Below are 12416 nucleotides of genomic sequence, written 5' to 3'. Positions count from 1 at the left end.
CGGAAGAGTAAAAGTGAGAAAACCCGTGGGTTGAGATAAAGACAGTTTAATAGGTAAAGCAAAAGCTGCGCACGCAAGCAAAGCAAAACAAGGAATTCATTCACTACTTCCCATGGGCAGGCAGGTGTTCAGCCATCTCCAGGAAAGCAGGCCTCCATCACACATAACGGTTACTTGGGAAGGCAAAATGCCATCACACCAAACGTCCCCCCCTTCCTTCTTCCCCCAGCTTTACATGCTGAGTATGATGTCATATGGTGTGGAATATCCCTTTGGTCAGTTGGGGTCAGCTGTCCCAGCTGTGTCCCCTCCCAGTTTCTTGTGCACCCCCAGCCTGCTTGCTGGTGGGGTGGGGTGAGAAGCAGAAAAGGCCTTGACTGTGTGTAAGCACTGCTCAGCAGTAACTAAAACATCCCTGTACTATCAACACTGTTTCCAGCAGAAATCCAAAAAATAGCCCCATACTAGCTACTATGAAGAAAATTATCTCTATCCCAGCCAAAACCAGCACACCCATCCAGTTTTGCAAACTCATTTATCACACATTTATCATGTTGCTAAGTTATCTGAGTTTTCTCCAGCATTCCTTGAATTATTGTTAATATCCTCCAACCCCCACAAAAGCTCGTTACCTCATTATTAAGCCTGGTGATCTGCTGTTTGGTCTCTTCTGCTTTGATAACAAGCACAGCAGCACCAATTTCGGCCTCTGAAAATAATTCAAATGCATGTAAATGTGAGAAGTATAATAACTTGGAAACAGCAATGCTATTCTTACACTTATCCAATACTTTAAATTTAAACCTAGTTTGCACTTGCATCGAATGAAAATAAAATCTTGTGTTTAACGTTCAGTGTATAATGTGTAAGAAAAGTGTGACGAATAAAGTTCGCACTGCTCTCTTCAGTCTGAACCTGAAAGGACTGAAGATGACAACCCTGGTGCCAACAGTTTGACATGTCAACTGTTTTTAAAAATCAGAGATACAATTAAGCTTCTATTATTATTTTTCTGTTTGGCTTTAAGAGAAACAAAAGGTGTCTTAATAACCTCCGTGCAAAAGGTACAGAACTATGTGAGGACTTATAAAAGAGGGGATGTTGGAAACAGTTTGAGCTGCACTAGTTGTGTCACTTCAGCATTAGTCCACCAGTCTCCCCCTCTGTCTCTTTCCTTCCCCCCCACGTTGATGTGCTCTATACCTCTGTGGTGCTATTTTATCAATCTTTTCAGAGTGTAGGTCATTTAAGGCTTCCTAAAACCTCTTGCTATTCAAGGTTTTCACTCTTTTACTTCTAAAAATCTTGGTACATCTGTACTCCTTCACTTCTGTAAATCTCTTTAACAAAAATTGAGAGCCAAGTTTGCATATGGCTCTTTATGAATTGTTTTTTTTTTTAATCTGGTATTAGAATGTTTTTGTGTTGAATTTTGTCCTTGTGTTTAGTACCTTCCATGCCCAAAGGTTTGGGAGCATGATCCTACAATACTGCTGGTAAAATATAGCACATGAATATACAGAACTCTTTGCAAGCTGTTTTATCATGACCGTCTGTTAGCAGGAAAACAACAAATCGCCTTCGGGATCCTGTTGTATTTTTCTACAGTACCAGTTGTGGTACTCAAATGGTACTGAAAGTATGGATATATGTTAAATCCATTTATGCCACTTCTGAGAATCGAAGAAACAAAGGGGAACAAAAAGCAGTTATGAAAACTGTTTTCTCTAAAGAGTGATTTTCCCAGGCAAAACTCACCTCCAATTGTAGGAGATAACCTGGACTCCTGCCTGAGCTGATCAGAGCTGAAGTCAAAGGTTTGGCTTTCCTCATTATGGTTTCCATCTTCAATCCCGTCAACAATTCTGTTGAGAAAAATCGGAGTGATGGAGCAGTTTCATAAACAGTTTCATAAACATCACATTCATAATTATGTTGTCAAAATGACTCCTAAAGGGCACATTTTTAAGCAATTGTAAATTTTGCTCAACATTAAGTTTAGAGAAAAGTAAAAACTATTATATTGGTATAACTTCTTGTGAGTCACTAAAGAACAAACTTACTGTTAGAGGAAGGAATGTGAGGCCAAACATAATTAACTGAAGTTTCAAAATTTTCATGACTTCTACAGTATATTCTGGGTCTTAAAAAAACCTGTATTGAATGTAGTTTGCTTTTCATATCTGAAGTAATCTGTTGCCATTCTTTCTTCTACACAAACTAAAGATGCTTTACTATGCTCTCGTGAAGTTTAAATCTCCCTGCACATAACAGTCAGACTCTTATATTAGGCTTACTTAGGCAGAGCCTAAGCCTGAACATAATATATTTATGAAAGCATCTCTGTAAACCACAGTCAAAAGTAGTGTTGCCATGCAAATAGCTATTCTCAAATTCGGTTAAAACTAACGAGGTCAGGCAGGGCAATCTTATTTGCAAATTGGGTATAGGAAGATGTGTAGACCAACCCGCAATATCCCAGTTACATTAGTATTGGTATTGGATCTAACTACTAGAAAAGGCATTTTTGTCAGTTATTTCTACTCATGCGTTGCAGTCGACGTCCAGTTTGCAGTGTCAAGAAATCCAAAGGAAAAAAAAAAAGAAGCATTTTATACTATAATCAAGTGCTGCATACAAAGAATAGAAAATTGGTATCAGATGGAGGAGTTAATACACATTATTAAAAATATATAATTATGAATATTTTCTGTTCTCATTTATAATAAATTGTGCTATAAAGAGAACTGTTTTAAAGTCAATGAAAGTAACTCAGAAAACTGCCAGCTGACAGATGTGGAGCATCAATTTCTTGTTTTGTCCAGGCACAAGATTCAGAATTTGTCTTACAGTAGGCAGATGAGTTAAAGACTAATCTGGAAGGTCTAAAGCAGACAGTTCTTGGCCTCTCAGTCAACGGTGATAACTTTGTGATGATGGAAATTAGACTTTCCATCTAATAAGAGTGTTCTCAAGCAAACCTCTTGACTGGAAATGTTTGGAGAAAGGAAGAACGGACAACACGCAGGTATCTGTGATGTATTTGGCTTGAAAGACCCATGTAACTTAGAGCTGTAAGCTCTAAGACTATAAATACCATATATTCTTGTCCTTCTCGGCTGTTCATGGGGGTTTAGGGCTCTGTGTCATGTCTGAGTGTTCATGATGCCAGTTGGATGTTACTAGATTTCACTCTAATCTTAACCATCCTCTGGGAGGACATGAGACTCACTTGTGGTGCTTGAGCTGCTCTGGCCTATACTGTTATCTGCAGCTGAAAACCTGAATGATTATTTTGTTTGAAATTGGCTATAAAACCTATTTAATGTCATCTGACCTCACTGCTTCAAAAAGAAAATTTTAAATACCTATATCCCTTTTGTAGAGATTTCTAATTATATAAAATGCTAACATTTTAACTGCCTTTAAAACACACAGGGGAAAACCTGCTCAGACGTGACTTAGAATTTATAGACACTATATTCTTTAAAGTGTTTAAAGATTCAAACTAAAAAGAAACCATTTTAGTAAAAATAGCTAATTCTGGAGAGCCAAAAGACAGGCTTCTATGTGGGAAATATGTAATGGGCAAGATGCTTATTCATATACAAAGAACTGGCTGTGGAGCAACATAATCTAGTGAGCTGAAAACATGAGGGGACAAAAGTAATTGGCAAGTCTCACCCCTTTCTGAATTAGCTATTGTACAGCTCTGAATTTTCTCCTGAAGACAGACATCTCCACCCCTAGAAGCCAAAAAGTCAGAAAAGATTAACATGTGACCTCTTCTATCCAGCCGATCAGGGCTAGAGTGCACTCGTACCTAGGGTTTTAACTTGTCAGTTTAAATGTTCTGGTAATATAAACTCATTTTGGGAAATAATATGAAAGTATTTTGGCTGGAAAACAAAGTCTGAAAAACACGTGTCTTTGGCCAATTTTCCAGCCTAGTAACAGGATTATTCTGCAGTTACAAAATTATGAATGGAAATAGGAAATAATAATATATGTAACAATACTTGCTTCACATTTGCTCTTGCAGCCTTGGGTGCCCATGTCTGACTGCATATGTTCAGAACGATAATGAGCAAGATTACATTTCAGCAGAAAATATGAAAGGCAGCTTTTCCCTGAATTGCCACTTGTTATGCAAATGATAATGACCTTTACTCATAGCTGACCTGAACCAAATTCATATGAGATCTACAAAAGAAATGAGAAAATATCCACTATGCATTTCAATTTTGCTAGTGTAGAAGCTGGTTTTCCACACATTTTTTTCCCTTATATTGACAAAATTAAAATCAGTTTGTATCCTGCTCCTATGTGAAATGTAACTGTACTGATCAAACACATGATGAGAGGGAAAGATTTCTATATAGTCTTCCATGTCCTTTTTATGATTGCATTCTTAGGGACAGATGCCTTGACAGAGCTAAACAAGTATTGGTCAAGCTGTGGCTATTTCATGTTTGCTAAGGCAAGTTGCTGAAACTACCACTCTGCCTCTAGTGAATAAAGGAAGTTCTTGAATATGTAAAATACTTCAAATTATAAAAAACAAAACTCAAACTGGAAGATCAACTGCTGCAGCTCCTTGTATGTGGAAAAAGTGATTGCAATTTCTGTAAAGAATTGATCCCAAACCTCTTGGTTAATAGTTAATTATTACGGTGCAGCAATTTAGAAGTAAGATAGATAGATCAGCTTACAAGTAAAAAATTAAAATATTTAAAATTATACACTGATAATACCACAGTAAACTATTATATGACTCTTGTTTGTGTCAAAAGTCACAGCAAAACAGATTTTCTCAACTCCATATTTACCCTCTACGTAACTTGCATTATCAGGTTTCCTTTCTTTAATGTAAAAAAAACTCTAAATATTTTCTAAAATTTCTAAATATTGCTAGGCCATAGTTTTCCATTATAAATCTCTACTCCAGCAATTTTTGTATTTGCACCACTATGCTGTGTTATCATCTACTTGCTTTCTAAATTGCTGTCTCTCTGATGGACTTAGAATGTTTCACAGTGCTATTGTGGGAATGCATATTATTACAGATGGATAAAAGGATACTATAAAGCCAGACTATTCAAATAGTAAGTTTTGTAATTGCTCGATACTTTCCCTTTTTACTGGTAGAAATATTTTATTTTGCAATAAAGTCCTAGAGTCATAACCTTCTTCATAGTGTGTAATAGTTCCTACAATAAGAGGACTTTTCCTTCTCTGTGGGATGAACAAAAGTATCAACTATTAAAGAAAAAGAAATATTTTATAGTGTTCCAATCATATTTTTAATAGGATTTATGTGATAGAGAAGAAAATAACCGTTCATAACTATTACCTTGGGCTCAGGTCAGGTGGACCACTGGTGGTCAGTGCTGAAAGGTGTAACTTAAGGTTTTTCTCCTTCCTTCTGGAGTAGTAATGGAGCTCTGTCTCACGTTTGGTTCTTGAGGGGTTTGAACTGCAAGCACGGATGGGTGAATGAAAGGGCACCGTTCCTGAGGCCAGCTGCTTCAAGTTTCTCCCTAGGTGGCCTTTATTGCTTCCAGCCTTCTTCTGCTGAGAACAATTTGTGCTTCTTGTATGGATTGGTGAAAGGGTGCTGCTCTCTTCTTCTCCCTCCTCATCCTCATCTTCATCTTCCACAATTGAAGGGAGTCTCTTCTTTATATTTCCATTTCCCTTGAGCTCTGTCTAAAATAGCAGATAATACATACTAGCATAAAATTCAGAGCCTGATGTTGCAGAAACACAATTTCTGCTGGTGTTCACCCTGGAACAAACCCAGATCTAGCACAGCTTTCATTTCTCATTAGAGAATGCTCTTTTGGAACTCTTCCACAGCTTCCCTCTTCAACTATGGCTATATGTGCATACGTGAGAAAAATACAAACAAATTAAAAAAGGTCACTAGCAACATAACTAGTGAACTCACTGCAATATTTTTTGTTACCAGGAAAGGTTACATGACTAGTTCCTACAAGCCATGTGCTATATGTACACTTGAGTAGATTAATCTTGCTTTACTGAGGTATTATTTCTTTTGAATGTTACACTCTCAGACTCCTGGTGGACCAAGGGAAAGAATGGAGGCTGATAATTCATATAATTCTACACTTTCATTCAGAACCATTTGTAATGTTTAAATAGCATTTACATCAGTTCAGCTCAAGCCTGAATGTTCTCTGCATCCCTCTTAGTTGTAACTGAAACCACTGCTGGAATAGTAGGCAGATTTTTCAGTTTATACAAAGTCCTGTTAACGCACCAGTGGTGTGACAGTGTCAGCTTCAGAACTGAGTCATCGAAAAGCAGAGCTACATTTGTTTTTTAAAAAAAAAGCCATTTGAATGCTCGATATTGGAAACAATGCAATTTAGAGGCAACATAGACCTGGGTTCTGTACTTTATGTACTAATTAAAGCACAGTGTAAGAGAGCAATGTATTGTTTGTTATTGTTTCATAGTAACAAAATACACTGGTTATACATGCTGAGATATGTGAACATGGATCTCATGTCAGGATCAGGCTATAACTCAAAAATAGTTCCATTTATTCCCATGGTACAACTTACTGTATTTATTGTTGGTAGGTGAATGGACTAAGGCAGAAACAGGTTCCAGGTCAAATTAACAAACTCCACACATCTCAGTGAAGAGTACAGCCAAATGCAACTTCATGGTTTCAGAAAAGTTTGCTATTCATTTTTTTTCAGGCTACTCTTCTTAAGCTTGATTAAGGGACTGTTAACTTTAGATAGAAAAGCTCAGATGAGCTTGTACAGTCAAATTTCCCACATTCGGGCCAAGTAAGATTGGCTGGGTGAAAATGCAGATTTGGGGAATTTATCCAAATGTTCTAAGCCCCTATTAGTATTTGTCTAAATGTTTTGCAGCATGGGTTTAATTTTGCTGTATGCTACAGCACCCTTCCATTGAGTGAATGCTCTTCTCTTAGTCTACATTGATAGATTTAGTGACCTAGGTCCTTTCCATCTGAGATGTATGAAAAGGTAAGAATTTAAAACAGTGGCAAAAGACCTGTCTATATAAGATATAATAGCCTTGTTGTCAACCATAAGAGTCATCTGAAGGCTGTCATGATGATCAAATTGTACAAGACCTAGCACTGATGTGGCCTATACTCTACAGAGAATGAGCATTACCCGTATTCAAAACTTTGGTTTGGGTAACCATGTATTTAAAATGCAGGTGCTATAGTAGAATATCCAAATCCAGCACCTGGAAGAAAAGATCATAAGCTGTTACTCATAAAATGGACAGTGGCAGAACTGTCTGCAGGATGCTATTTAAAGTCTCATTCTGAAACCATGGAAGTTAGTTGGAGTTTTTCCAGCTTTGCTCTGGCCATAACTGTGTGCATGTTTCAAAGTCAAGCTTGGCGTATTTAAAATGTGACTAACATACCTGAGATAGCGTAGACTTGTTTGATAATTTTGATATTACCTGAAAAAAACAAAACAAAAAAGTAACAAATATGTGCATCTGCACAGTATTGGCTTCCAAGAGCATACAAACATCTAAACCAAAACATTTATGTTGATACAAGAGAAGAATTTCATGATAAAACAGCTGTATTAAATTAAATGGTGACATAGCGCTGACCTAAGGACGCTCCTTGGAAACAGATGGTGTGAAAAAAAAAAGTTTTATTTTTATTAAAAAGGTAGTTCCTGCAAAAATAACATTTTACTTTAATAAAAAGTTGGGTCAAGGCTCCAAACCTGTGAATGAATATAGATGGGTGAATGTATACCTGGTGGGTTTCAGTGCTGGTTTGATGGAATCCCATGCAGGAACAGTGCTCTGCTTTGGCCCTATCTCTTTGTAGCTTTAGCTCCTGTGCCAGCCTAGTCCTTACATGTAGATGATCTAACTAACTGTAGCATCTTTGGGGAATTTTCAAAGGCTGATGGGACTGAAGCAAGTAGGACCAATATAATCCTGAGGGAGATAAGTGCCTAACAGCTATTCATAGACCATGATATTTTCCCTTCTTGGATTAAACAGAAAGCAAAAGAAAAGGAAGAAGAAAAAATCATGCAAGTTTAATGTGTAGCTACTATAATAAAATCCACTGGAACTGCTAAATAATGTGTTATAAACATTCTGTTGTTTATTTGAATGTCCACACCTCAACCACGGGCAAGTCTCTGACAGTCTACATGCTGTATTTATAGGAAAATTTTTGTCTGCCAGGTAGAATTTTCAGAAGTGATTTTCAGCTTTCCTAAACCCACATGTCAACATAAAAAGTGCTTAACACCCATCAATTTTAAATTCATAGCATCAGTTTATTTTTCTCCAAACTCAGGTAGAAGAAGTTAAGCCTGGCTGGAAGTCATTGGGACTTCCCAGTTTGTTTGATAACAGTCTTCAGAATTCCTAAATACACAAATTTTAGGCACAAATTTGGAAAAAATAGTTGTGTGGGGTTTTTTTTTCTTTTTTTTTCCTTCTTCACAAGTCTTTCAGGTTAACCTGAAAACTGCTTTGTAGTTGCTCATAAAAGTGAGAGTACTAGTAGTATAATATACAAATACACAATATTGAAGTTTGTGTAAGCAGAAATCCTACTCCACAACAGCCAAGCCAGTAGCAGGTGTTTCAATAAATTTAGCAATAACACTCTAATAACTGCCAAACAGAACAACTGCAATAATTAGGCTATGTAAATAAAATAACTGCTGTGTTCTTCCTGCGTGAGAAAAATTACTAGATGATGTTAGCAGAGGATGAGATCTCAGATACTGAAATCTCCCAGCTTGCACTGTAATCTATGCCAATTGAAGAAACACCATCTCCTTCAAGATTCAGGAGAACAGGAAACTGGAAATGTACTGAAATATTAAAGTTAGAATTAAGAGGTACCAATGGCCCACTTTGCACATATGTTTAAGAAGAATAATTTACAATAGCGCCCAGAATTTTGGGGCATCAGTTTGCTTGGCTTCTAGGCACAGGTTCAGTATGAATGTTAAAGATCTTAGAAAGTATGAATTTGCCTGCTGAAGGCTTTAAAAATGACTTGTCATTTGTAGTTTGTAATGCGGATGAAGATTTCACCTCACTTTTTTTTTTTTTTCTCCTGAGCACGTGTTAATCCTGACTGTGCATCTTGAAAACAGAGACAAAGAAATCATTATATGGGTGTCTCCCAGATGTCCTGGTGGTGTTTCCCACGGCTCTGCTGGAGTCTTTCAGCTGGACTGGGCTTTCAGCTCCATGACCAGCTGGGAGCACTGTTCCCCGGCTGCCAGGACCGCTGGCTCCTCTGCTCACCAACACAGCAGCCACAGCCGTCCATCTGTCCTCCTCTGCTCTCAGTGTTAATCCTTGCTGGTCACTGCAGCGGGGAGAAACTGGCTGCAGAGGAAGTGAGGGTAGTGGCAGCACTTTGTTGCCTTATGACCTTACCAACAGAAAGGTAAAGGGATTTTTGAAGGCAGGTTGGTGTTTGCAGGGAGGGGAAGGAGTGTCCTCGGGAGGAAGGCTGGCAGAAAAGACAGATAGGTATGAACAGGGAGCAGGTGACGTGAAAAACTACTCATCAGACTTCTTTCATTTCCCCAAACTGACCCCTTTAGCCCACTGGGGACAGTTTCAGTCTGGATAAATTGATACTTTTACATAAACTCTGAACCTATAAACTATTTTGTCCATAGCACAGAAACCACAGTAGAGAGTGCGGTAATTGCGTCTGTATTAATACACTGCAGTCATGTTTATTGCTTGTAACTTTGAACATCGTATCTTGCACACATAAAACAGGGGCCTGGACTTTATGGCTTGGTAGTTGAAAGTTGGTAAAAGAAACTATAATTAATCTGTGACCAGAGAGAATTCTCAAGAGTTTGGCTTTTAAACCTTCTCCAGCAACTCCCTTCTCTCTCTCTCCCTGCAAAGATACCATTCTCAAAGAGAAAAAGGAAATATAAACACAAGAACGAGGACAAAGCCAGTCAAAGGGCAGTAAATTTAAAGACTTCACCATGTACATAGCTTTATTTCTGTAAAAATGTAGTATCAGAGTAAATAATTATGAGGTGCTGTCCTAGTTTCTGATCTGCTAAGACCTTTTATTTAGGGCAACACACTAGTGTAACCTTCTATAACATGCTTTTTTTCCTTATGCAAAAAGAAAGAAATTGCAAAATAGCTCACATTCTAGTCTTTTAAAATGGAGTACAGCTCTTAAAGGATAAAGGCTGCTGAAAGAAAAACATGGGTATTTCCCCTGCTATGCATTAGGAAAAAACCAAAAAGACTGATGTTAGCATGAGTTGTGTAAAATACTGTCAAAGGGTCTAATTCAATTTTTAATTTCAGTCGTGGTGTCTCTTTATGTCTTGTGAAACCAGCTATGAAATTTAATTTCACAAGATAAAACAATAATAGATCGTGTACCAAAAGCAGACTCATTGGATTCTTCCATGTATGTAATCTCAAATCTATAATCTTGTAATTGTTTAATATGTTAATATATAGAGCTTAAAAATTCAGTAATCTTTATCATTGCTTATTATAAGCACAAAAAGAACATTTCCCCATTTGAAAACACTGGTGGTTTGCTGTCAAAAGCCAGGGATCTGAAGATTTTTCCAGGGTCAAGAGACAGTAGTCTTTAATAGAAGAACCTCTACCAGGAATTGCAGCCAAACCAGGTAATTAGCTGTACAATAATTCAAGATGAATTCCAATTATAAAACTCTAAAAAGTGAAATATAGAGATGCATCTAAATTTGGGGTTAATACATTAAATGTCCAGGTATCTAAATTTGCATGTTTGGGCTCAAAAGAATGTTATCAGCTTTTACTGGCCTGATTCCTGTTGCCTTAATGAGAAGTAGGAACAAAAATAGAAACATAATTTTGCTGATTTGCTTGTAACTCTTGGGTCCTAAAATATATGAATAATTCTTTGTATCTGAGGAGTCAAAAGGATAAAATATACTTTCAGGAAAGGATTTGAAATCAAACTAGAATTTTAATGTTCTTAGTCAGCATTTGGAAACAGGAAAAACCCATTTAGGAACATTGGCAGTATGGGGGGAAAAAAAACTAAGAATGCATACCATATGTTCTATTCTTTGCAAATTTACTGTATGGTAATGGAAAAGATACAAATACATAACAAGGGATTATTGTACTGCTGAAAAGCTTAATGCCTCAGTTTTCTATAATCAGGAAAATTTTCAATGAAATATCACAAATCCTTTAAATCACAAAGGAGTCAATCACTCACAAAAAGTTTCTCAGGTTAAATATAATTGTTTTATAGCTATATTTTCTAAGCAATTTACCCCTTATTCTCTTTTTTTTTTTTTCTTTTTAAGACTTTCTATAGTTCATTGGCTTGTTCCTATATTTTCTCAGGTTTATTCTTATCTCTTTTCCCTGCTTAATGGAGAGATAAAGAAAACATATTTTGTGGAAGCAGATGCTTTCAGCATTCTCTGATCCTACTTACAGCATAGAGTATATTGAATTAGCAGCAAAAGTTGAACAGCAGATCTGTCACCAGTATTTTATCCTAGGTGACCAATAACTGAGAATTGCCATGAGCTCTGCAATCTTCTGTTAAGTCATTATCCTACATCATTCTTGTCCTTTGAATAAATGATTGTAGCCTGTGAAGTTAGGACAAGTGTTCAATAACTGGCTGGTTGTGGTGAGCTTTGGATAAATTTTTTTTGCAAATTAATACTTTCTTGGATTCAAATTTCTCACATGAGCTTTTATACTTAGTAATAAAAGTTTACTTTTCACGTATTTCTTTAAAACGTGGATGTTAAGTTCACTGCATTCATTAACAAAAATTTTTAATTATACTTTGATTGTTTTATTAACAATAGAGGATCTATTACATTTCATGTTAAAAAGATAAATCATGTCACAGAAACAAAAACTAACCTCTCTGTCACTTGCTCCAAATCAAGAATGAAATAAATGGTAAGTGTGGCTGGTATAACTTGTCATTTTTACTTCTATATTCTTACTTCCCTCTTCCCCACCCCAAAACAGGAGAAAAAAAAAGTGTCTGAAAAAATAATAGAGTATATTGAATTAGCAGCAAAAGTTGAACAGCAGATCTGTCACCAGTATTTTATCCTAGGTGACCAATAACTGAGAATTGCCATGAGCTCTGCAATCTTCTGTTAAGTCATTATCCTACATCTGATAGAGATGTAGGATGTTTTTCTCAGAATCTGAGGAAAAAAAAAAAAGTGCTCTGAACAGATATCTTTCATAGCAAACCTGTGCCAATAAAAATTTAAACAAAATTTAAGGAAGATACTGTCAATAAGGTCAAAAGAAGACAAAAGGAGGAATTGTTAAAATAGACAATAGACCTGGCACTGACTGTACATTGCTCTGGC

The 12416-nt window shown here is 36.7% G+C and overlaps 1 protein-coding gene across 1 annotated transcript in view; it reads right to left on the bottom strand.

The window, feature by feature from the left end:
• KCNH8 (potassium voltage-gated channel, subfamily H (eag-related), member 8) overlaps positions 1 to 12416 on the bottom strand; it is a 202597-nt gene that overhangs the window by 14910 nt on the left and 175271 nt on the right. Inside the window, exons 12-15 of the mRNA XM_009329509.1 lie at positions 7444 to 7482; positions 5354 to 5709; positions 1759 to 1865; positions 633 to 709 (exon numbers count right to left, since the gene is read on the bottom strand). Coding sequence (XP_009327784.1) covers positions 633 to 709; positions 1759 to 1865; positions 5354 to 5709; positions 7444 to 7482 — 579 coding nt within the window. The remainder of the gene's footprint in view (positions 1 to 632; positions 710 to 1758; positions 1866 to 5353; positions 5710 to 7443; positions 7483 to 12416) is intronic.

Source organism: Pygoscelis adeliae, unplaced genomic scaffold, assembly GCF_000699105.1.
Source record: "Pygoscelis adeliae isolate BGI_AS28 unplaced genomic scaffold, ASM69910v1 Scaffold8, whole genome shotgun sequence".
Taxonomy (NCBI): domain Eukaryota; kingdom Metazoa; phylum Chordata; class Aves; order Sphenisciformes; family Spheniscidae; genus Pygoscelis; species Pygoscelis adeliae.
This window is presented reverse-complemented; position numbering and strand designations above follow the sequence as displayed.